The sequence below is a fragment of the Equus quagga genome, chromosome 2 (genome assembly GCF_021613505.1).
Source record: "Equus quagga isolate Etosha38 chromosome 2, UCLA_HA_Equagga_1.0, whole genome shotgun sequence".
NCBI lineage: Eukaryota > Metazoa > Chordata > Mammalia > Perissodactyla > Equidae > Equus > Equus quagga.
The window spans coordinates 22746387-22773111 of NC_060268.1; the positions used below are offsets into that span (position 1 = coordinate 22746387).

At 45.3% G+C, this 26725-nt stretch overlaps 1 protein-coding gene across 1 annotated transcript in view; it reads right to left on the reverse strand.

The window, feature by feature from the left end:
* Nucleotides 1–584: 584 nt before the first annotated feature.
* Nucleotides 585–26725, reverse strand: part of LOC124236107 (granzyme B-like) — a 63049-nt gene continuing 36908 nt past the window's right edge. The window contains exons 3-5 of the mRNA XM_046654793.1: nucleotides 1750–1885; nucleotides 1284–1544; nucleotides 585–638 (exon numbers count right to left, since the gene is read on the reverse strand). Of these exons, the coding sequence (XP_046510749.1) occupies nucleotides 585–638; nucleotides 1284–1544; nucleotides 1750–1885 (451 nt within the window). The remainder of the gene's footprint in view (nucleotides 639–1283; nucleotides 1545–1749; nucleotides 1886–26725) is intronic.

Here is a 26725-nt window from a genome sequence, read left to right on the forward strand (position 1 = left end):
CTGTGGGAGAGAAATGTCCTGCTCAGGCAGCCCCTCCACTCCTCACTGTGGGGCCTATGCCGTTGAGCTGCAGCCCCAGGCTTGTTGCTTGGTGTCTGTGACCCATTGTGTCATCCCCCTTTCTGTCTGCCATCTAACACAGGGAAGGATGTAAGAAGTTTAACCTGAGCCCCAGGACCAGTGAGGTTCATGTTTTCTCTGATGGTGCTCAGCTGCAGCCCTGGCAGAAGGGCCGGCCCAGAGAAAGGTGTGGGTCAGAAGGAGCTGGGGAACAGCTTTGCTTGAGGTTTGGGGGAGGTGGTAGGGGAAGCAGAAGAGGAGGAAGCAGAAAATGGCAGATTTGTGTCATTGGCCTTCAAAGCACAAGTTAGTGCCTGTAAATGAGAGTCAGTGAATAAACAAGAAACCAGCCCTTCCCACTCAGCTCGGACACATTTATTTAGCTGCTGGTGACATTCTGGATCAGCTCCAGAGAATGTGGGCTGGTTCCTACAGTTAGAGGCATTTCATAGGATTTATGGTTTCCTTTATCCAGGGCAGGAAGCTCGAGACTTTGGTGAAGACTCGTGGAGGTTTCCCATCATTTAGTTCAAGCCCTGGATCACCTTCTTACACACAAGAGGACCCCCGGAGTCCCCCTGTGGACAGAGAGCAGGGAGGACTGAGTCCGTGCCACCCTGGTCCTGCCCCCCATCATCCCAAAGGCCCTCTCAGTGAAGGCCGCCTGGCCTCGTCTCCATGGGGAAGATTAGAGAGCAGGGCAGGTCCCTGTGGGCCCCTCAGCTGCCCAGTCCTGACCCTGGACATTGTCACAGCTTCATTTCATTCAAGTGGTGGCTCCCTCTCCTCCTCCAGGTCCCAGATCCTCTCCCCATGAGGGCGCTGTGGGACTGTGCTTCGGTCTACCATTTAAGGACATGGAAGCAGGCAGGTGAGGATGACACTCAGCATGGAGGGTGAGCCATTTAACCAAGATGGGAGCCAGCTCTGAGGAGCCACCTGGTTTGACTGCTGCACACCCAGGGAAAAGTTTTCTAACACCTGTGCCCAGTGTGGGGCAGAGTGTTGCAAATTCATCTTCCAAATAGAGCACCATGTTTGGATGCATCTCAGGTCCCTGGTAGGCTCCCAGAAGGCCCGTGACTCCCCACTCTGGCTGCTCCCCAGTTCTCTTCCCAGGAGAAAGATCAGTCTAGGGTCTGGAGGAGTCCCTACTGTTTGGGTCTCCAGGTCCCACAACAGCCCTCTCCCCAGAGCCGAGCTAAGCAGATGCCCTGTCTCACCTGAAAGGAAGTCTTCCTTTCATTTTGGTCCCCCCCGCACAGCAGAGTGGTACTGTTGTAATGATCATATAAGCAAGCTTCCCACACCTGCTCCTGCTGCACAGTCAGCTCCACCTCCCGCAGTGTGTTGGAAACTCTGCCATTTGGGGCGACTCTCCTCCAGCCTGCCACACGGCACACCTCTCCGGGCCTCACCTGGGCTATGCCCCTGGGTAGGCTGAGGGGCTGCACAGCTGCAGTCTGCCTGGTCTTTCTCTCCAGCTGATGAGAAGAGGCAAGAAAGTCCAGCTCAGCCACTGGCCTCCTCGGGCTGGATGCTGGGATGAGGCTGCACTGACGTCCCTCTCCACTGAGACACTGGGACTAGTCAGGTGGCCAAGATGGGGAGGAGGAAAGGGACAGGTCCCATTGGGAGGGGAAGCAATCTGGACCCAGGACAGCAAGAGCAGCAGGGAGGTTCCCTTACCTTGAGTATCATTATGTCGTTAAAATAGTCTTTAGGAATATAGTCTGGGTGGCGGATGGCTTCTTTCACATGGATGACCTGCCAGGTCCTCTCTTGATTCAGGATATCATGGGTCCCCAGAATCACCCTGATTGAGCTGCAGAGAAAGGAGAGTGGGGATGTGGGGCCAATCAGTCACAGGAGATGCAGCCCTGGAGCCATGATGGGAGGGTGACAGCCAGGGTAGGGCAAGGCTACAGCTACGGGAAATAGAGACAACACGAGGTCCTGGTTCTAAGTGACTGTGTGTCCCATGCTTCTCAAGGACACTGAGAGGAGGGCTTTTGGAAGCTTTCTCTTGCCCTCAGGCAATATTGTGAAAGGACTCTGAGTTTGCCTTTTGACCAGAATGCATGCTTTCATCCTCCACAGCTGCTTTGTTGGCCAGTGTGGTCTCTCTTCTCAACTGAGACACTTGCTCTCACCTCTGACCCTTGGACTGCAAAGCTTCCCTGTCCTATTTCTCACTTTCCATGGCCCAGTCATGCTCTCAGATGGCTCCTCTCAAGAGCTTTTCTGGCACTGAGTTACCAGAAGCTGAGGGAGCTCCCCTCGGCTGCTGTCTGTGGGCAGAGAACAGGGGTCGCAGTTGGGGTCTCAGGAGGTGTCAGCTGTCTGCGGCCCCTCACCTTCCCCAGCAGTGAGCAGCTGTGAGAACAACATCCAATTTACGAGGACACCACAACACATCTTGGCCTTCCTCTTCAGAATAAATACCACGTAGGGGCAGGAGTGGGGCCTGACCTCATGTCTTCTGATGATGATTCCTCAAAAGAAAAATGGAAGGTGGGATCTCTTGAAGCAGCTGTGGTCAGGAGGGAAGGCTCTGGAAGGTGGCAATTGGGGGTGGGGTCTCCAGTGCCCTGCAGAAACCAGGCGAGAGTCCTCCCAGGTTCACCCTGGAGCACAATAACCTTTTCATGATGTGGAGCCTCCAAACCTTCTATGAGAAAGCGGAGGATGGTGCTTCTTGTCCCTGTCCTGCTTCAGACCATGTATGGGAGGGATGAGAGCTGTCTTCACAATGGTGGAGCCCCAGGGGATTGTGGACAGGGCTCTGTTGACGCCTTCTGTGTCAAGGAGTCTCCCAACCCTTCTGAGCATTTGCTAAGCTCCTGACTGGTGCCCGTATCCAACAAACTGTCCATGAGCTCATGGAGTTGGATTTTCTACAATCCTCATGTCCTGGGGGCTAACCTGTCCTGGGATCTCAGTAAACATTTTTTGACTGTGTGAATGAATGGCCTTCACTTAGCTTTCTGCTGAGGTTTGGTGGGGATTGTGCTTGTGGGATTGAAGGCCATCATCATGTAGGGAGGGCCCTGTGTGGAGCAGCCTATGGCTTGGCAATGCGAGGGAGGTGGGGTGGCAAATGGGGTCCCTGGGCCTCTGGCAGAGCCAAAGCAACAGGAGAGCCCTGCATGCAGTCACCCTGCCCCTTCTGAGATCCACTGCTCCCTGGGGTCCTCTCCTGGGAGGGGTGAGGGAGTGAATGCACCAAGAAGTGAAAGTGTTTCCTTAGCTGGTTCCAGCGACAGTTTCGCTACTGCAGCCAGTTTGTCTGATCTGCCCTTTCCTGGGACGGACTGAGGGATTTTAATTACTTATCTTTTAGAGCTCAATTTCCTCTGCCAAAGGCCTTTCTATGAACATCCCACTTTCCAATTGATAAGAGAACGGCTCACACGTTAAATCTTTCAGTGAACACCCTTCCTTCCTGAGATCCTTGTTGTGTGTCTATGCAGGATCAGACTTGTTAGTCTGTTTGAGATGGGAGCGGGGTTCTAGAAAATTCTTGGTCTGAAATTGAGGAAAATCAGTGAGTGTGCTGGGTAGAAGGGTCAGGAGTCCAGAGGGTTTTGTGAGTTGGGCTGGAGCCTCTGGCATGGGGATGGTCACTCACCTGTTTCAGGCTCAGGGGGCAGAAGAAAGGCCAACAAGAGCAGGAGTGGCTGCATCTTCCTTGAAAGTCTGCCCAGGTCAGAGCTGCTGGTGGTTCTTCCCTCTAAATACTTGGTCAGGGAGAAGAAGGCAGGGGTGTGGCCCAGGGCCTTACAGACCTCCTTCACCTGTGCTCTTGGTTATCCTGCATCATCTGCAAGGTGATTTGTCGAAGTGCTCCAGCTTTGGGTAGGTGAAAGAAGCAGTCTCACCACACTTGCAGTCCCAGTGCTGAGTCACAAAGTGAAAGCAAGAGGAAAGAACAAGAAAGGGGAGCCTTTGCTGCAGCCAGCAGAGTAGCTGGACCCCAGGAGCCCCTCAGTGACCAAATCAAGAATGTATCTTTTTCTCACCTCTTGGTTCTTTTTCCATCCTGATGATGTCATGAACAATTATTTAGCAAGCTAACTCCATGGAGATGAGCGTGATAGCTACTCCACTTGAGAAGATGGCGGTCAGCAGGGGTAGACTGAGAATCAGTGGTACCACCTGGTAAAGGCTGTAGTGGGGGTCTGCTTGGTGGTGGGAGATAGAGGCTGGACCTGCCTTAATAGCATGTAGAGCTGGACACACCCAAACCCCAAATGGTAAGCCCACTTTCTCTCTGGCCACCAGTCCAGGCTTGTATTTTGGAATATTTAGAATCCCCTCTTTCATGTAAATATTCTGTGACAAACAGAGCTTCTCTTATGCCATGATTTTGAGCAAAGTTCCTGGACTTAATATTCCTTGGACCAAAGCAAAACATCAGCAGGTCTGTCAGAATTGAGTGGCCTGATTGGTTTATGCTTGGGTCTTGTAGCACGAGGTGGGGACTGTTACCCATATCATAGTGCCTGCTATCTGGGGAGAGGGTTCATCTCAAGAGATGCGGGTCACTGTTGCCAGGCAATGGGGAAATGGATGCCAATTGTCCTATAATTCCTATGCACTAAGGAGTCTGTCTGGGGTGCTGTGAACCACGGCTCTAATGTCCCTGTGCCTGACAGTTATAAATATTTGCAAACAGATTATCCCAACACTCTCACCAGTGTGACGAGAGGTGAAGGAGTCATGGAAAGGGAGGCATCATGAGTGCTAACAGCCTAACCCCAATTCTGCTGAAGGAACAGCATCCTATGAAGACATAGAAAACAGAGGAAGGCAACCTGCTTAAGCATTAAGGATGAAGATGACTGGGTGGTGGAATTCTAAGGAATTTTAGTGTTATTATTGCTATTTTCTGCTTCTACTCTTTTTCTCTATGAGTATTAATACTTTTCCACTCAGCGTACATTTTCCCGTAGTCAAACACACTCATGGACGGCAGGCATTCAGCAGACTACTTCTTTACGGTCTGCCTTCTCTAAGGTGGATGTTTTAAAAATGAGGTTACTTTTCTGAATCCATTCTCATATGAAACAGACATTCTTTTCTTTTTTTTTTTTTTAAAGATTTTATTTTTTCCTTTTTCTCCCCAAAGCCCCCCCGGTACATAGTTGTGTATTCTTCGTTGTGAGTTCTTCCAGTTGTGGCATGTGGGACGCTGCCTCAGCGTGGTCTGATGAGCAGTGCCATGTCCGCGCCCAGGATTCGAACTAACGAAACACTGGGCCGACTGCAGCGGAGCGCGCAAACTTAACCACTCAGCCACGGGGCCAGCCCCTGAAACAGACATTCTTGATAAATAGAAGAAATATTTACTCAGTGAGCTATAGACTATTGCATATTATGGTGAATGAAGGAGGAATCAACGATTTCCACTCTAGCGGTGAGAGTTTATTAATTCCCTGGCAGCCTCCCCTCCCCTCCACTCTGCCCAGGGCAGTTCTGACCTCTGCCCCTGAAAAAATGGATGGATCAATCCTGGGGACACCTGACCCTGGGCATGCCGCCTGAAGTATTGTGCTTTTCTCCAGGTGTAGAAAGCTCGAGATCCTGGTGAAGCTATGTCAAAGCTTCCCATTCTTTCTTGCAAAGAAGTCAATGCCCTGGGCCACATTGTTCCACATGAGTGTGCCCCCAGAGTCCCTCTGTGCACAGAGAAGGGTGAAGTCTCAGTCAGAGCCCACTGGCTTCACCCTGCTCAGCATCCCTTTCTCCATGGGGCTCTCCTGACCCCCTCTCATGGCCCAGCTGTTCAGAGAGGTAGTGGCTGACAGGTCACCATTTACCTTGGCTCTGAGTTTCAGGGGGATTGGTGGATCCCCTGTGATCCACCTGGACCATGAAACCTTGTCCTGGCTGTGTCCTCTCTCCAGCTCCACTCAGTCCAAGGTCCTCGTCTCGTTGTCCATGGATAAAGGTCAAGAGATTGGCTGGAGGGAGAAGCCTGGGCTAAACATGCTGGGAACAGCAAGCCTCCACCCATGAGTGGACCCAGGTCAACCATTGGTTGTTTGGTGACAGAAGTCCTGGCAATGTCACCCCAGCATCACTGTGTCCCTGGGGCAAGGATGGGAAGATTCTTTTCTCCTTAGGACTGCAGCAGCCTTCTTGTCCTTAGGCTTCCCCACACAGCTGGGTGGAGTTTTTGAAGAGGTCCTTGCACTTCTGCTCATCCTGCACTTCTAGATCCACCTCTCAGAGTGTATTTGCCTTTTTTCCCACTTGCCACATGTCCCCAGACTGCAGCATCACAACCTGCCCGGGCCTCAACTTGTCCCGCCTCTGTGGCAGGACGGTGGTCTTCACAGCCAAGTTGAGGTGAGACTTGTTTTGCAGCTGGTCAGAAAGGTGAAAGATGACAGTTCGGGTCCCACCTTTCAGCTGGTCTCAGATCCACAGGTGACGCTGCCTCCACTCCCTGCCTGAGGTCTCCTAAGCCCCCTGCTATTACATAGGCCCAGTAGAGCAGACAGGTTGGAGGAGAGGAGGGGACTGAGACCCTGAATGAGCTATCTGCTCCCTCGTGAACTGTGCAATTGCACCTGAAATTCTGCAAGATGGCACCTACTGTAGCATGATGTCGTTGACCATTGAATGATCATTATAATCCTTGTGAGGGAAGGCTGTGAGTACAGGAATGACCTGCTGGCTATGTTCCATTTTTTTGATATTGTGAGCACCCAGGATCACTCTTCTTTTTCTCTAAAGAAAAGGTGGATTGGGTAAATCACAGAAGCTACAGCTCAGTCTCTGAAAGGCAGGTTGACGGTCCAGCCTAAGGCACACCTCCAGCTGAGTCAGCTAGGGTGGAAGGGAAAAGTGGACAGTGTCACCTTTCTTGGCTGGACGACAGTGACCCAACCTGGTTTTTCAGCAGCCTATTTTCCATCTAGATGTCTCTCCACGAAGTCCACCCCTGAATCCCATACTCACTGTGTCCTGGTCTCAGCAGATGAGGTTGTTCCTCTGATTGGTCATTGGCTGTGTGTGCTCAGTGATTCTGCTGAATTCCAGGTCTTGAGACGCTACCGTGGAATCCCAGGAAGACAAAGACTCATCTGTGCTCCTCACCTTCCATTGCAGTGGGCTACTGTCGCAATGCTGTCTTGTGCCAGGACACCCCACATCTACTCCTGCCATCTATGATTTTGTAGGAAATTACAGACGTCATTTGGGCAGAGACTGTGTTCTGGCCTCTCTGCCCCATCTGATCTTCCTTGAAAGAGAAAATTGCCCTGGATCTCTGTGTTCATTGCAACCATGGGCAGAGCACTCCCTGGGGGCCTAAACCCATGGGATGTTCAGAGGCTGAGGTGTTTGGAGTACCCTCAGGGACCCGACACAAGGAGAGGGGGCTGCAGGCTTCAGAGGCCTACTGGTGGGCTTGCAACATGACTTGTTTCCTGGCTTAGATCTCAGTTTTGTCCTGTAGAGATTAATCGTTCAGCCTTTGTTCTGGGGCAAACACACTTCAAATACATGTTAAGGGAACTCTCCTAGAAGACCTGCAAATTAATATCTCTGACCTAGCCTGGTGAATTGGTCCTCAATCTGTGCAGACTCCTGTGGCATACTTAGTTCCAGAATGGGTCTAATCTTAGACTTGACCATTTTATGCTCATGGAGCTGAATACTCTGGTTTGTTTCTTCCCTGTCTGAGCCAGGCACATAGTACACATCCCATAAATGCTGGCTGGGTACATGAATGAACAGTCCTCAAATCTGCTTCAGTCAATAGCAGAGGAGGAGCAGTTTGAATGCAATCTGAACTTCATCACAGCTTTAACTTTCTGTCACCCAGAAGGCAGAATAGAAATGATGGGAAATCACAGGGAGATAGGGAAATGGGCTGGAGGGGCCTGGGTGGCAGCCAGTCTCCAATAGGGAGGTGGGAGCAGCAGTGAGGCAACACTCTGATGGTTCTGTTAGGTTTTGGATATCCGCCCTGGGAGAGTTGAGTGGCTCCGAAGAATGGGGAGAAGGTGAAAGTGACAGCTAGGAAATGGAGTATTAGCTAGTTCTTCTGTTCTTGATGCACACAATAGCTCCAGACATACATTACCACTGGTAGCTTTGGAGAATGGAGAATGTTATAGCACTCATTTTCAGCTTTTCCCTTCCACTAGAATCATGTGTTATCCTAACACTCAGTCATTTTCCAGGTGAAAAGGATGTGACCCTTGGGGGAGAAGACCCACTAGGTGTCCTTAGGAGGAGCTTACTTTTCTGTAGTTTCTCCACACTGCATAGCTGGTGACAGATCTGGGGATCAGCCAATTTCTGGAATGGACTGAGGCAAGGAAGGATATAATGGCAGCCTCACTGGGACACTGTGAAAGTGTCAGTGTTGGAATAAGCGAGGCCTCTGATTCTCTACAGGGGCACTTACCTCCTTCAGCCCTGGAGGGTAGGAGACTGACCAACCAGAACAGAGCAGCAGCATCTTCTCGGAAAGGTTGATCAGGTCTGAAGTGCTGTGTGCCTTCTCCTCTCAGGCCTTTCAATCCGAGAGGTAAGGGAAGAAGGAGCTGGATTTGTGAGCACCAATTTCCTCCCAGTTTTGTTGATTCTCAGGATAAGAGCTTTCCTTACATCCGTCTTCCCCTCACTCTGACAGGGCTGGTTTGGTGAAGGTTTTGCAGGAGCCACAATCTTAGGAGAACACACTCTCCATGAGAAAATCCTGGACTCCTTTAGTGGAGATAGGGCTTTCTGGAGGCTTTGGGATTAGCCAGAAATGGTGTCCCTTTCCCCTGAATCAGACCCTCCAAGAGCGTGAATATGACAACGGTCTGCCTTGAATTTGTAATTAGGCAAATGTGCACTTCCTAAAACAACATGCATCTATCCAATCCTACTCTTGGTAGAGCTTCATGTTTTTTTTAACAGAAGAATTTTTCTTTTTCTACAAATGCCGAAGTACCCAGCACTGGTCTCTCCTAAAACCCACGAGCCAAGAGCCTAGTCATCCATCAACTTTTTGGTAGTTTCAGGCAATTTCAAACTGTTAGGAATGAGAGTGAGGAGCAGAGATTGGGGATGAAGTGCAGATGGGACATTGATGAGAGTGCTAGGAAGAGAAGCTAAGGATGGAATAGGAGAGCTTGAAAGGCAGAGTTGGACTGAGAAATGCACTTGCGTTCCCAGGTTGTCTTGATAGAGCCAATGTTGTTCTCAACTTCTTGATATTTCAAAGCTTTAAAGGCCCCACTGTTAAAGTAGGTGGGGCCATGCAGATAGAGACTGAAAGAGGAGAAACAAAGCATTGTCACTCATTCTGAGTTTCCTTAGTCACTCCTGTCCCACCTGGCACAGGTAATCTGAGCCCCAGTGAAGACTGCGATGTAGGCAAAGTTTCTGCCCCTGAAGCTACCTGTCCCTGGTGAGAAACCTGGCATGGTTGCTCTCCGAGCTCTCTGCACACAGATGCTTGAAGGCTGTTTGCCTTCAGACAAAAGAAATTTCAAGTTTTGTTGCTACTTAGAGTAACAGCATGAAGCCTGAAAATTTAAATTCTTTTCCTTTGTTCTTATATAATTTAGTCTACATATGAGAAGACTTCTCAAGTCTTTCTCAAACTGGCATAATGTTTATGCTGCTTTTGCATCTGTTCGATCATTATCCAGAAGGTGGAACATGTCAAGTGTCTCCTCATTTTCCTTCTTTATCCCAGATGTGGCTGTTGCTTTTAGGAGATATCACTGTTTCCTTCATTTGATGGCTTAAGCCTCCTCCCCACCCTCAATTTGGAAACTCCAATCTGTTTAGCCATGTTGAAGTGATTTATTAATTAATTACCTGTTAATACATTGGGTTATTGAGTACCCATTAAATAATATTTATGAAGTCTTGGAAGCACACAAAATCAAAGATTATAGAATGTAATTTTGGCCCAAAGTAGTTGTTTATCATTTGAGTGCATCTTGCAAGAGACCCATGAGAGTTCTCAGAATTGCTGTAGCTGGTTTCTTGTACATTTGGGTGCGCTCTCATATTTTTTCTGATAATTTTTCTCTGAGCTATTGGGACACTACCTTGGGCTGCATGTCTGCTCCACAAGTGACTCAGACCCCGGGTCTCCCAGGGTACCCCCTGGATCCAGATCATATTGGCAGGCAGTTGCCCCTGTCTGCTCTCCTTCTGCCCCTCCTGGCCCCCTGTCTCATTGGACCCACACCTAGCTGATCATGACTCTGCTGCTCTGGCCAAGGGCAGAAGGCACCTGTGCCTCAGCTTAGCCATTGTGTCGGGAGAGAAGCTTGGCTGCTTTTGTGAGGTTCTCATTAATAAATTTGTAATTGCATCAGAACTTTTGAGTGAACAGAAAGAGAAGAGTAAGAAGAGAAGTGTACAGAGTGTCAGGGATGTGTGGGACACAACATGCAATATGCATGTAATGGTAGTCCTAGAAGGAGAGAAGAGAGAGAAAGGAGAAGAAAAAAAAATGGAAGAAATAACGGCTAAATATTTCTCAATTTTGGTGTAAATAAACCCCAAACAAACCATAATAATGTACACCCAAAAGAAGTTCAACAAACTCCAAGTAGGATAAAGTATCACAGATGAATGGGCAATATTTTCCCCGTTCCTCTCTCCCTTCTACCCTAGATCTCATGGTCTCATTTCCAGCCGAGCCCTCTCTCCAGACAGACGTCTGGCTCCTTCTCCCCACAGCTGCTGCTTCTATGTCGTGTTAGTGGGGGAAATGCTGGTGTGCAGCTACTTCTGAGTCTGTGACAGCAACCAGACATTATGCCTTTTCTACTTGACTTAGAAACCTGAATGCTCAAAAGGAAACTGTAGCTCCAATGATACCATATATGTGCAGAGGATATCGCTGCCCACTTTCTACAAGAAGTGTTTTCTGCCATTAGAGCTTTATTCCTTTTGTATTACAAAAGATTCGTTTTTACAACTACTTTTTAAATTGTGATAAAATACATTGAACATAAAATTTAGCTATCAACCATTTTTTGTTTATGTGAAGAAGATTGGCCTTAAGCTAACATCTGTGCCAATCTTACTCTATTTTGTATGTGGGATGCAGCCGTTGCATGGCTTGATGAGAGGTGTATAGGTCCACGCCCAGGATTAGAACCTGTGAACTCCTGGCCATCAAAGCAGAGTGAGTGACCCTAACCACTACACCACTGGGCCAGCCCCTATTAACCATTTTTAAGTGTACAGTTCAGTGGCATGAAATACATTCACATTCTTATGCAACCATCACCAATATCCATATCCACAGCTTTTTCATCTTCCCAAATTGAAACTCTGAACCCAAGAAACAGGAATTCCCATTGCCCTCTCCTGCTAGTCCCAGGGAATCACCATTGTCCTTTGTGTCTGCATCAATTTCCAAGAGATCCTTATGTAAATGCAAGAGCTTTGAGCATGGTCTCATCTTCAGATTTCCCAGTGTTTTAGGAATTGGACCTTACTAGGCAGTAGATAAACTAATAAGGAGAGTTGTTAGTTTAACTAATAATGCACACAGAGATTTGAAGAGAAGTGGAAGGAGAGAGGAAGAGCTGGGGAGGGGCAAGCGATGGCACACAAGCCTGCCTGAATTCACCCTTCTGCCCCTGACCACCAAGAGGAAGCCGAGGTTCATCCTAACGTCTACTGAATGTGTTCAGGTGGGAGAGAGAGGCCTGGCTCTCCACACTTTTGAGTATTTTAGAAGATAAAGAGAGAGGTGAGAAGTGAATTTCCTCATCTGAACAGGGTATTAAAAGCATCAGGGAAAACGGAGAGGTGCTTGAGCCTCCTGAGGGCCTTTGTTCTTATTTCCAAGGAAAGACCAGCCAAAACAAAGAGTGACTGTGCACTGTTCCTCTGGTCTTTCTACAAAACTCCCTGCCTTGAGAAGTGGGAATATAAGCGACATTGCCTCCAGAAACCACATCTCTAGTGCTGATCCTCAGTGCAGCTGCTCAGTAGGGTGGAGGATGGGATCTTCCTCCACTTGTCTGGTCTCATTCACTACTTGACAGGTTAGCTTGGCATTAGGTCTGAGAAATCTCAACTTGAGGATGGGTCTGTGGGGTCCTGGTCTGGTGCTCTGAGGAGAATTCTAGAAACCAGAGGAAAGATCTGGTGGCCAGAAGACAGGATGTTTAGGGCCTGGGATAGTCTGTGGAGGTGGACATGGTGGGCAAGGGAGCTCTTTATCAGGCCCACTAAACACTGAGATGGGGCTCCTGACTTCAATGGACAGCATGGTGGCCTTGTGGCACGGCCTGTTTCCTTCCTTAGTTCTCAGTTTCTCCCTGTTGTGATGAGGAACTCACCTCTGGTCCGTATCAAGCATACTTCAGATGCATCTCACAGGGAAATGTTCTGTCTTTAGGGTAGACTGTCCAGAAGAAATGGAAAACATTTTCTATTGCCTATGCTGGTTGTTTCTTTGTCCTTGACTATCTCAAACCCCTGTGTCCTGTTGTCTTCCGGGATGAGGCTGGTCTCTAAAACCTGAATATTTGGACCTGATCAAGCAGAATACTCTAGTAGCTTTCTCTTCTATCCTGAGTTGGACACATACGAAATACCCATAAAGGTGTGTTTGATGCATGAGTGAATAATACATAAATTTGCTTTGGCTTGCATGTGTGTTGGAGATGTCCACATGGGTTTCTGAACTCCTGCAAGGATTTAAATTCCTAATGCATTGAGCTCTCAGAAAATCAGGGCAGAGAGAAAGGAAGGGTAATCAGAGTGAGATGGGGAAATTGGCAGGAAGGGTCTGGGTGCGAGCCATTCACCACCTGGGCCATTGGAGTAGTGGTGATGGAATACTCTGATGGCTCAGTTAGGTTCTGTTTATCTGACCTGGTAGGACTGTGACAAATAGAAATGGCAAGCAATAGGATATATTGGAGTATATGAGGGAGCCATTTGGTGTAAACCTAGTTCGGCCTGACCTTGTCTTTCCAAAAGGGCCTGACTGTGGCCATTGAGCATGCATTGTATGTCTGCTTTAGACATTCCCTATGGCAAGAACAAAGGCCCTTGAGATAAAGGTGCAACTTGCCTCCCCCTCCCAACATTCGCATTTCCTTAAGAATTAAGCATCTTTCCTTAGGTCCGGAACTGATCGCTGCTCTCGCCTTTGACCACCCAGCTCACCTATGACCACCCAGCTCGAGACAACAGGACTGCCACCCTGCTGTTTTCACCGAGACAGCAGACCTACCTGCTGTTTCCATCAATCGCTGTGCTGACAGAGCTGTCTCGCAACTATTGTAAAAGGGACATTTCAATCATATATGAAACACCCTGTTTGGGGGTATATAACCACTCTGTGCACCCCTCTTCTTTGGTGCCCTTTCTTCCTTCGGGAAGAAAGGCCCCGGGCCATGGTCCTCAGATTTTAGCTCAGAATAAACTCTCCCAAATTTTCATTTATAGATTGGTTATGGATTATATTCATCGACATTCTTGGCATAGTCAGGGCAGAATTTCAGAGAAACCCACCAGAGACCACCTGAAATCTACACTGAACTGGCATTTGGTACCAATAAGGGTCCACTGAGGTCCCCTGGATCACTGCAGTCTTCAGGTGACCCTGCTGAGTTCTCCTGAAACCCGGACCTCCTTATTTTAGGTTGACAGTTGAAGAGTTTATATGAGCTGGGTAAGGTCTTAAGACTAGGTATCTTAAGGGGTACTGGTACATACCCTAGGTAAGAGGAACCTAGGAGGAATTTGCTAGGGCAGAGGAGCCTAGAGGGAAGTTCCTAGACCAGAGGAGCCTAGAGGAACTTGGGAGTAAAGGGGGATGGCTGACCTTTTAATTTGGCTTAAAATTGGAAAGAATTGTGTTTATAAAGTCTGAACAAACTGCTTGATAGAGAAATGAGAGAGTGAACGTGTTCAGCTCCGAAGAAAAGGGACAGTAGCTCCTCCTGGCCTTTACCAAAAGGCCTCCTTAGGTGACTAAGGACCTCAGTGGGAGTGTCAGAGGATCAATCCTTGTGAGGTGCAGCGGTCCCATAGGGAACTCCAGTTTCATGCACGGTAAATAATAATGGCTCGTCCGGGGACAAGCACATAAGGACTGGTCACCAGACTCTCAGAGCCCCAAGGTGGTTTTAGACGGCCGGAGGGAGAAACCGAGGCACGTAAGAGAGTGTTTACGACCTTTCTATAGGGAGTAACACTCACAAGCAGCACACTTTCTGACCCATTACACTGTCCTTAGAAGTTGTTCGGACTTTATGACAAAACAAAATTAAAAGAGAAGCTGGAAATCAAGCTTCTAAAACATTCCTATCAGTTCCCAAATGGGCTGCCTCTCCTTTGGTCTCTGGCTGGCTTCATGCTGTGACTGCAATTGCTTAACAAAGGGGGATCCCAAGCCAGATTACTAAGGCTAAAAGACAGAAAGAGGAAAAAAACTGGGAATACAAATTTTGCCGCCGCTGTCTGCTATGAGAACACCTAACTCAGAAATCTAAGGAAAATCTTTGTTCTGTCTGTTGTATGCGTGTGTCTATGTATGTTACAAATGTGTGATATTTTACCTCTGGATGGTACAATTTCTAAAGAGCTCTATTCTATTGACTCAAAGTAAGCACTTACAAAAAGTTTTTCTAAATAGAACAAACCCAAATGTCGTTCAACTGAACATGATAGAGATTAATCTTTGGTTAATAAAAGTTTAATTTTGTTGGTTTGATTGAAAAGGCATGTCCTCAAGAATTGTTGGTATTTGAATATGATGCAGGCATGCAGCCTGGGTTTACTAGTCAAATAAGTTCATGTTGTCTGTTAGAAATTCATCAGCAAAATAGCAGCTTTAAATGATGACCAGTTTTGTCTAATGTCTCATGAGGTTTTCGTAGGTAATCTGAACATAATTGTTGGGAACAAATGATTTAAATAGATAAAAGTGGGTGAAATAATTTTTATGGTCTGTATACTTGGGAAAAAACAGCTTCCAAATTCTTTTTGGTAACAATCTTGAGTTTTGCTAAGTTAAGTTAAATGATAAAAATCTGAGGATCTGGGTCATTTTCGGATTGGATAGAACACTGAAACATTGCTAAACGTATCTAAGTTATTTACTTTTGGCTTCTTATTGTAAAGAGGCTAAAAGCATTTGGGTCTACTTAAAAGCATGCCTTGTGTTTTATTGTAAAGTGATGTGTTTCTACAAATTATGAAAAGTGTTTAGAATGATGATATAAAAGACAATTAATAATTGCTTACCTTTGTAGTGTTTACTAGGGTGTGTTAAAGGTTAAAGAGTTCTAATATATGTGACTAAAGCTACTAGAAGTTAGTAAGGAAAATGTATTTATATTCAAGGAAAGTAAGGTGTAAGTTCTCAGTACAGAAGGTATAAAAAGAATGGAATAATTTTGTTTGATTGGTTAAGAAAGATAAATTTGTCCTAAAGTACTAGGAGGAAAAAAATGGACATGGGACAAATTCTGAATGCAAAAGAAAGTTATAGAAGGTTTGTGCAAGAGAAATTCAGAAAAGAGTTTTATGCCTGGTCAAGTTTGTTAAGATTGAAATGAATCTAATTAAGTAAATGGGTTTTAATATGAAAAAGTAAGCTGATACAAAAATTAAAATTTGGCTTTCTCTCTAAAAAGGATAATTTTCTTAACCTCTTAATCTGCTCTTGATAAAGAGGTTATAAAAGATTTTTCCTTCTGAGTAAGTTTACGGAAGATCTATGATTTGTTAAGATAATTTCCGAAGTGCAAAAAGACAGAGGTCTCTCTATTAAGGTTTTTGTGCTGTTGTCACTTTGAAGCATTGTTACATTGACCCTTGTTTTACAATGACAAGATCAGCAACCTCTTGATCTTGTTTAAGTGTTTTAAAAACTTTTTTATATTTTTGACAAGCTTCTCTCAAAAAAAAGTTATATGTATGTATAGATATATTCAAATCCTGAATAAAGGGTTTCATTTGACCTGGATGAATGAGGAAAATTTCTCTGAGGATTTTCACAGGGCCCCTGGGACTTCTCAAAGAAATTTGTTATTTATTCATATAAAGTAGGGGTACTAATTAGGCTTGTTTGGTATGCTAAATTGCATGAGAAGCATTGTCAAGTAAATGATGATAAACCTTAGATTATATTGTGTAGGTAAATATTATTCACTATTTTAACCCTGCTACCTTGCTTCCAACATCACAAGGGGAGAAGATCACGACTGCATTCTCTTGTTTAATTTGGTTTACAAATAGTCTTACTTAAACACATTTAACAAGGATGTTATCAAGCGGGATATGCTGTCCAGCCACAAGAATGCCTGCTACTTTCTGTTGACTCTGCTAATCCAGTAAAAAGATTTCCTTCTACAGGCTTAAGAAATTGCCACAGAAGAAAAAATATATATATATAAAGGTTGCAACAAAAGGGAAAAACAATACTTTTGGAAACTTTCTCCCAGTGGCTCATATGGCCTCTACTTGTGCTATATGCCCAAAGTGTAATCCAGAGAAGCCACTTCATGAGTCACAAGGCCACTTTCCCTTCTTAAGGGACCCTTTGAGGTACGACAATTGGACTTTGTCCAAATGCCACCATCTGAAGGATAAATATATCTTGTAATGATCTGTATGTTCTCACATTTTTTCGAGGCTTTTCCTTGCAGAAGAATGATGGCTTTAGGTAAATTATTATTTGAAAAAGATAATTCCTGTTTAAGGAATTCCTCCCGAGTTACATAGTGACTGAGGAACTCATTTCACCAGATAAATAATTAAATCTATTTGTAATGTTTGGCCAATACCTCAGCATTTCCACTGTGCTTATCATCCTCAATCCTCAGGATTGGTAAAAAGAAGTAACAGCACAACCAAACTTAATTGGCAAGCTTTCAGAAGCATTTACTCTCTCACGGCCAAAAGCTCTTGTGCTAGTGCTCCTGAATCTTAGATCTATACTTTTGGTAAACATCAGTTGTCTCCTTTTAAAATAATAATAAAACAGACTATGCAATTAAATGAAGAAATATATGAACCAACTTTGTTTAAGGGATGCATTACATTGTTTTCATGGTCTTATTGTGGTGCTTAAAAGAAATGAAAGATTTGTAGCTGATTCTTTCACAGAGAATTCCCAGAACTTAAGGATCATGGACTATAACCTGGAGAACTTACTTATCAAAAGAGACATCAAATAAAAGACTCTTTGTAGCTCTGTTGAAAAGGACCATAGGAGGAGGCGAAGAAGACGGTGTTTGTTGTAGATAGCTGTCCCAAGACTCTGGACCAGGCCTGTATTCCCAACCTTCTATCTCCTCATTTATACCTTTCTTATGCTTAAACTGTATACCTATTTTATAATTTGTTTGGAATGCTATCATACTTAAAGTGATTAATTTGGAACAGACTGGTCTTGAAGGCCAGGCAATTATCGAGTGACTCCTAATGGAACTCAATGGTTATGTGGAATAAATCTTTGGCTTTGGCTACTGTCTGGATGGCTAAAACATTGCACCCTGAGTTTCCTTTAAAGCAGGGAAGGAGTCAGGCTGAGTTAAAACCTGTTGCCAATCTCCCTCTCTTTAAGGCCAGATGGGCTTGTTCAGCGTTCCACTGGTATGGCTATATTTTCAGCTACATTTGCTTCTTCTTTTGGCCTAAAAGATGGCATTATCACGTATGAAAGCTCTGACTAAATTTACTCAAGAAGCCCTTAATGATAGTCAAGCAGGAATAACCTTACTTAAATAGTGAAATGTCTTTAATGAGAAGGGCTGTCCTTCAAAACAGAATGGCTTTAGATATTCTTACTGCATCCCAAGGTGGTACATAAACAATCATTCAGACTGGATGCTGTGCTTTTGTACGTGATGAGTATTCCAATGTGTCATCTCTGCTAAAACACATGAAGAAGCAGGTGGATGCCTTGAGTGATCCTACACCCAGTTTGATTTGTTTGGTTGGCTCCCTTTCAGTATCAGTTCCCTTTTTCGATCTGGACTGCAATTCCTATTTCTATTACTTATTGGAATTCTTGTACTAGTCAGAATGTTCAAACTAATTGTTATTTTCTTTAATCAGTGCTGTAAAAATACCATACAAACTAGAATAATTATTTCTTGCTGACTCCAGATGGTTGATCTGTCTTACAACCCTGGACAAATCTCCTTTTCTGATAAAAACTATGCCTAAGAACTCATTTTAAACTAATGTTTTCAAATATGTTGAATTATTACTGTGACTGTACTTGTTCTATAATAATATACAATGTGAATGTAAAGTGTCATAGAAAAGCACATATACAATGTTTGTGCAACAATCTAAAATTAATTGAAAATTACATAACCTATGAAATGCTTCCTCTGTTAATATACATACCTCTATGCTTGTGCACTATATCCCCCCAACGTGTATGACTGGGCAAATAAATGAGATAAAAGCCTAGCCCGAGGGACATGATGGACCCAGGGCAGGCAGCAACCACCATGGCACCGAGGGACAATATTTTGATCATCAAGGCTTTCTATCAAAAGGTTTTAGATCAAAAGGGGAAAATGACAAATAGAAATGGCAAGCAATAGGATATATTGGAGCATATGAGGAAGCCATTTGGTGTAAACCTAATTCGGCCTGACCTTGTTTTTCCAAAAGGGCCTGACTGTGGCCATTGAGCATGCATTGCATATCTGCTTTAGACATTCCCTATGGCAAGAACAAAGACCCTTGAGATAAAGGTGCAACTTGCCTCCCCCTCCCAACATTCGCATTTCCTTAAGCATTAAGCATCTTTCCTTAGGCAAGGAACTGATTGCTGCACTCGCCTTTGACCACCCAGGTCACCTGTGACCACCCAGCTCAAGACAACAGACTGCCACCCTGCTGTGTTCACCGAGACAGCAGACCTACCTGCCGTTTCCATCAATCGCTGTGCCTACAGAGCAGTCTTGAGACTATTGTAAAAGGGACATTTCAATCATATGTGAAACATCCTGTTTGTGGGTATATAACCACTCTGTGCACCCCACTTCTCGGGTGCCCTTTCTTCCTTCGGGAAGAAAGGCCCCGGGCCATGGTCCTCAGATTTCAGCTCAGAATAAACTCTCCCAAATTTTCAATTACAGATTGGTTATGGATTATTTTCATCGACAGCTGAATGGCGCAGCAGTAGAGGGACAAGATGAAGTGGACACCTAGGAAACTCTTCACAAGTTCTCCTATTTTTGATGTAGACAATAGCTCTTGGGATGGAAAATCATTCTTAGCATTGGAGGATGGAAAGTTATATCACTCCCTTTCAGCTTTCCTTCCACTAGAATCATGTGCCATCCTAATACTTTATCCAAGTCCTGATTACCAGTGAGCGGGCCATGAAACGGAGAGGCCCACACTTGCCCTTTGAAGAAGTTTCTATCCTTTCAGTGAATTGTTGTCAACAATAGCGCTGGGGTGGGCAAATTCTGTGGTAGGACTGAGACAAGGATGGGTCACAGAGATAGCCTGGCTGGGCCTCGCTTCCAAGTCCTGAAGGTGTTGTAAGAACCCCATTCTTAGGTGTTGCTGAGTCAGCGTGACCACATTCACCAGGAGGAAATACTGGCAACTCTGAAGGAATGAGTAGTGCTTTGGGGGACTCTGGCCTGAGTCAGAAGTGATGCTCCCCACCTTGGTTGAGTTCTGGGTGTTCAAAGAGCCTGACTATCACCACACATCGCCTTGGGTGTGATTAGCATCAAGCTACTTCCTAAAATATCATCACTCAATCCAATCCTTTCCGTTTTAGTCTTTCACTATTTGAAGTCTGAACCCTTTTTCTGTATTCATGCAAGAGTGCCCTTGGGGCCTGTCCCTTGGTGAAGTGGTTAAGTTCATGGGCTCCACTTTGGCAGCTCAGGGCTCACCTGTGTGGCTCTTGGGCGTGGACCTACACACTGCTCATCAAGCCACACTATGGCAACATCCCACATATAAGGACTAGAAGGACCTACATCTAGGACATATGACTATGTACTGGGACTTAGGGGAGAAAAGGAAAAAGAAGAAAATTGTCAACAGATGTTAACTCAGGGCCCAACTTCCTCTCCAAAGAGCATAGTTTCAAAAACAAACAGTGCCCGGCTCTGGTCTCACCTGAAAAATGTTAGCCAAGAGCCTAGTCATCTGTCAACTTCTGGGTAGTTTCAGACCATGGCAGAATCCTGGGTGTGCTAATCACATGGAGATGGGGAAGGGGTGGAGACAGGGTGTTAAGGAGAGTAGTTGAATGGGAAGGAGAGGCCAGAAGGGGAGCCTTAGAGGAGAGTTGATGACAATGTGCTTGAGTTCAGTGTGTGCTCCCTGCAGACCAGAAATCTACTTCAGTTCCAGGTGAGATTGCTAAGCATGAGCTTGTCACAGTTTTACAGTTTCCCAGTCAAGTCCGTAGTGACTTTAATGCACAGTCTGCTCCTGGAGAAAGAGTGGGAGGAATTGCGTTCTTTTCCACTAGAGGTGAATGTGCAAAACACTAATGGCAGAGCTCTGCTGCAGAGGTTTCCTTAAAAGAGAAGAGTGCAGAGCAATTCAAGGTGGTGGGGCTGGCCTCTGGGATGGTCAGGAAGGAATTGTCTCCTGGAGGTGAGCACCATGGTGTCCGGAAACCTTTCCAGTAGAGCAGCTGGAGGCAGAGAACTGCCTGGGAAGTGCTGACAGGCAGAGAAAGACATGGGAGTGGGACATGTCTGCCCTGGGTGTTTCTTGGGGACTGAGTCCTGAGACTGGGAGGTATTCTGAGGCTCTAAGTAATTGTCGCAGAGAGGAAGGGCTGAATGGGGGACTCTGTGACTTCTCTCACCCCCCCCCATCAAGTATTCTTTCCATTTTGCCAGTGCAAACATTTAGTAAAGAGACTTTTCTCTTCCCGAGCACGTTAGTAAAGGAGAATTCCTCTGGGTAGATGATAGCAAATACAGAGAGTGCCTGGGTATTGTCAAAAAGGTATTGTTGATTAAAATTTTGTTGACAAATGGCTTGCATTGAATATTAGGCTAATGACTTTCTGATAAGCAAAACCCATAAAGCAATGTTCACATTTAAAGGAGAATTTCTGTGTACAGTCACTCGGATTTGACAAAATATGTTCTCAGTGATTATTCCACGTAAGATCACAGACACTGCAAAAGTGCAGACGGTAAATGTCACACTGCAAAGAGTAGCTTATACTTCTTTCTTTTTTTTCAATTATTTTATGAATAATTGAAATAATTACTTCTGAAGTCATAATGGCTTATAATTTGTGTAATTTCAGATCTACATTATTATTTATCAGTTTCTATATAAACTATAAGAGTAAGTCACATTTTGATGGAGGTAGAAAAATCTGTCAGCTCATTCTATGTAGTTATCTTAAGAAAGTTTTTAAAGCATGATTTTAAATTAAGTGACTCCAGTAATCTTTTCTTTGAATATGGGCTAATCTTCAGGCTAAAAGTCATTTTATTTTGGTGAGCATTTTGTGTGGAGTTTTGTGTATCTTCAGAGTATCCAAACAAGAAGCAGACCCTCCTCACATTGTCAATGAGAGCTTTGGTCCACAGTACGGTGGGGTTGGTGTGGTGAAGGGTTTAGGAGAAGGACTCTGGGTGTGATGGACACGTGGGTTGCTTCCATCTTTTGGCCATTGAGAATAGTGCTGCTGTGAACATGGTAGCTTGTTAACTATTTTTAAGCAAGTGAATCTTCTTTTTTTTCTTTCTAGTATTGAATGTTTTTTTTCTACATTTAGATCTCTGATACATTTCAGAGTTATTTTAGATTATGGTGTGAAGCGTGGATCTCATTTTCTCTTTTTCCCCAAATAACTACGTAGTTGTACTATCACCATCTACCAGACGTTTATTGTTTCCCAGTGATTAGGGATGCCTCCTGTTCCATGTATTGCATTAAGCCTTGTATGGCATTTCAATTCTGCCCTTTGTTCTGCCTGTCCCACACACACCATGGCACACAGTTTTAGAGCAGTCATCCCTCAGTATCCAAGGGGGATGGGTTCCAGGATGCCCGTGGATATCAAAATCCACAGCTGTTCAATTCCTTGTACAAAATGATAAAGTATTTGAATATAATCTGTGTGCATTCTCCCTTCAGTATATTTCAAATTATCTCTAGATTACTTACAATACCTAGTACAATGCAAATGCTATAGTGTTAATACTGTAGTTATTGTTTAGGGAATAATGACAAAAAAAATCTGTCCATGTTCAATAGGACACTACCATCATAGGCTTTTTGATCCCCGTTGGTTGAATCCGTGAGCAATATTGAATTTGGATGGTACTTTAATATCTATTAGGGGGTCTCTGTTAAGACGTGGAGTGGGAAGCCTTGCGCTATGGAGAGAGACGTCCTCCTATCCCTTCCCAAGACCATGGAGGGAGGGGAGATGGGGGAATGGATGGTTTTGAGGAGGGGAGAAGCCCAAACTGATCTCCAAGAAATTGAGTGGGATTGATTTGTCCTGAGGAAGAGACTCCATAATCCTGGATTTGTTCAGACTGGCATACATTTGCTGTGTACTGAATCTTGTTGACTGAGCAAATGAGATATTGGATATTTCCTCTCTAGACATGGCCATTTATTTAGGCTCTAGGAACCCCCCTAGAGCTGGCCTCTGCCCCATAGAAGAGTGAGTCACCAGGGGGGATCTCAGTCACAACCCTCTGTATGAATCGTCTCATTGTTGTCCTTATCCAGGGCAGGAAGCCTGAAACCCTGGTGAAGACTGCTGGAGGAGTCCCCATCCTATTTCCATAGGAGACGATGGCCTGGGCCTCATGGTGACACACCAGGGGCCCTCTGGTGTCCCCGTGTGGATGAGGGGAGGAAGGGACATGAAGTCAGGCATCCCCACTCCTGCTGCACTAAGGCACAGCCCTCAAGATGATATGAACAGCTGGGCTCCTTCAATGTGGGATGTGTGAGATAGGAGGGTGGTGGGGTACAGAAGTCAAGCTTCTGGATCTTTCCATCGCTGGGCTTCAGTTCTGACTTTTGTTACTGACTGTAGCTCAACCAAGTCATCGTACATTTCCCTTCCCCAGGACGAGGCTGCACACATGTACTTTTGTATCCAGTGCTCCTCCAATCCCCTAGAGATCAGACTCCTCAGAAAAAGCCCGATGTCCCTCAGGTCTGGGACCTCGATTGAGGCTGTGGGGATGTAATCTCTTCAGACTGGTCAGTACCACCCAGGCCCATCTTCTTTTGGCCATGTTGGCAGATGCCCAGGGCCTTACCAGGAAGGTGGACTTCCTCTTCCTCGGGTACCCCACACAAATCTGCATTTGGTGGGTGTAGAAATTGAAGCAATTGCTGCACTTCAGATCCCTCTGCCCTCTCAGCCATGCATCGTGGAGCATGTCTGCCCTACAATACAGACCAACCAGGCCCCAGCCCACCATGTTGCACCTGGCCCCAGGACTAGGCCTGTCCTGCATCAGAGGCAGAGCACTGTCCTCAGACTCGGTTCAGTGGCTCTATTCTCCAGCTGGCAGGAAGAGTGCAGACCCTCAGGGACTCCTGGGGAGAGCTCACCTCTTGCCCCCACCATTATCTGTAACTCTGTGCCTGCTTCATCCTCCTTGGCCCCAAGACAGGATGGAGCCTCCATGCTGGGAGAAAGCCAGCTGGGCTGGGGAACCAGAGCATCAGGTAGATGGTGCCTGCGGTAACACGATGTCATTCAGGTTGTTCTGCTGATCATATTCAGGGTGGCGGATGCTCTGAGCACAGATATGTGCTGCTGGGTGCTTTCCAGCCTCCTGATGTTCTGGGCCCCAGGATGACATTTATAGAGCTGCAAAGGAAAGGTGGCCTAGAGGTAGGTGTGAGCAGCAGCAGCTTGGTCCACCAGCGCTGTAAGGGAGGAGGATGGTGAGACAGTAGCTGAGGGAATTGAGGGGAGGGGAGGGCTCTGGGGCTGAGCTGTCTGTGCCCTCTGCTCCTCAAAGCCCTGAGCTGGGGAGGGTGGGGCACACAGGGACCTTGAGTTTTACTTCCCCCAGAATATATTGAGAGAGAGCTTGAATTCATATTTTGGGCCGCAATGGAGCCTTGGTTTTCCCCCATCGTTCTTCTTGATCACATCCTTCTTTTCTCCTCATTTACACTGGCCTGTTTCTGCCCCCAGACCTACTTGGTCTCTTTGTCCCCCCTTCATTGCTACCACCCTGGTTTTCATGACCGCCTCAGGAACTCTTCATGGCCTGTCTGACTGGTTGCCCAGGAAGCTCTTTAGTTCCTCCTGTTCCCCAGCAGAGAGCTGCCATCAGCAAAGTCTTCTCACTACACAAACACCCTTTAGGTGCCCAGTCTTTCTCCAAAGTATGTCCTTGGCTCCTTTAGTTAGAAAATAAGCTGTTCTCTCATTTCTTTCTTGAAGTTGTCCATGGAGAATGGAATTTATGTGAGTAGATAGGGATATGAATGTTTTTAAATGTTTTTGTTTTCCATTGTAGTAAAAAATTGTAATATTAGATCAAACATGAATGTGAAAGCTTTCACCACATCCAAAGCTGGCTACATGTACTTTGGACTGTTTTATTTCTGTCAGTTACATCTTTTTCTCTTCTCTGACGTTGGGACATTAAAGTCGTGTGTTCCCACTTCCCCCCTGGGCCCCCTAGGCTGCCAACCACGCAAATCTTCTGGGCAGGCTGATGCTGGGTCACTTATCCTTTATCCCTCTGATGCTGCTGTGGTCAGAAACCAATCTCGGTGCTCTTGGCTTCGTAGGAGAGCAGTGTACTGAGCCATTCCAGACATCCTCAGGGCTGCCTTAATGTCATTCTCAGAAGGACGTTTTGGAAGTTCCTTGAGAAGTTTCTACTGATGAGCCTGTAATGATTTATGGAGTGTCAGTGCTGGGAGAAGGCTGTGCCCGCGCCATTGTCTTCCCACCACACGTGTCTACTGGGAGTGAGAAACTTCCTTTCCAAGAATTGGCCTGTGCTGTTGTCCTTGTAGGAAGGAGCAGGTGACATAACACCTTTGGTGACGTCTGCATACAGTCTCCCCCTCAGTGTAGTGAGTGAGAAAGAGGGACCCAGACCCTGGATGTGGCAGAGAACAGTTTAAATGAACTGCAAGACCCTCAGTGTTTCCTTGCAGAAAAGCTTACTACTGAGACTGAGCATCTGGCCCTCGGGCCCTTGGTAAACGTAGAAAGATGTGGAGGCGGACATGTTCCCTAAGACCCTCTGCCACAAATCATCAGAAAGTCCGATGATCCAAGAGAGGAGAGTGGTAATAGAGTTGTGATATATTCATGGGATGGAATGCTGCCCAGCTGTTAAAAAGCATCTTGTTAAAAAGCATCATGCTTGGGGCATGGGGCAGTTTGTGTCATCCAGTTTTAAGTTGAAAATTAGATTGTCAAATGCTGTATACAATTTGAACTAATTTTTTTAATGTGAAAGACAAGAACCAGAACAGCCATTTTATGTGACTCTAATTTTCACCTTTATATTATCCAATTCTTTTCTATAATAGGAATATATTAGTTTTACAGGCAGAAAAAAATGTAGGGCTCATGATCCCTATAAACAGCAAAGACTATTATGTATCATGGTTGAGATGAGCTAGCAGTTTAGTGAAATAATTTCCTTTTCTTCCAGGGGACACAGGTGAACCACACTGTGCAGCCTCACCTGAACTTGCGTGTGACTGTGTGACTGTTGCCACAAATAGGATGTGAGTGGAAACGATGTAGGCACCTTCCCGACCTGGACAGAAATGCAGTCCTGCCCTGACTATGTAGACTCCTCCCCTTCCAGGGTTTGACACAAGTGAACATGGGGAACACAGATGCCATCTTTAAGGAACTGATCCTGGTCTTGGATCATGGAGTGACCACATAATTGCTGCCCAAACAAGGACACTTGAGAGTAAGAGGGGCACCACTCACCTCGAAACTCCTTTTGGGCTGTGTGTGAGCAAGAATTAGACTTCTCTTGTTTTAGTCCCTAAAATGCTAGAGGTTATCAGTTAGAATAATTAAAGTTAAGTTAACTAACACATGGACCATCTTACTGAAGCCTACCTTTTTCTGAATTGTAATATTTATAAAAATAAAATTATTTTCATCGCTGCACTTTTCAAAATTGTGAATAAATTAAAACATAGAAAGAAGAAAAATGGCAGCCCTAATCTCACCGCCCAACTGACCACTGTTAAGAGATGTTTTTCCATGTAGGTGTTTTTCTATGTGTATTTTTATATAGGTGTGATCACAATATATTTAGTTTTTCATCCTATAATTTAAATTATTCAACATAAATTTTACCTCATTTTATTAAAAATCTATTATTGAATATCATTTTATGATCTCATTCTTATTTAATAAATACACTTTAAAGTTATCTAAATAACACGGAAAAATTATGAAAATGAATATGTATGAGTAATAAAAGCCAAAAGGAAAATATAATTGTAAGCAAACATATGATTGTAGTCTGTACTGATCTTTAACTACTTTTGACTTAAACAGACTGCATGAACATTCTTCCATGTGACAAAATGTAATTCTATCTCAAAACATTGAAGTTTCTACAGTGTTCAATGGTATGAAACTTTTCAAATCGAATCAGCAGATTGGTGCTGAACATTGGCACTATTTCGAAGATTTGACTTTTGTAACAAATCT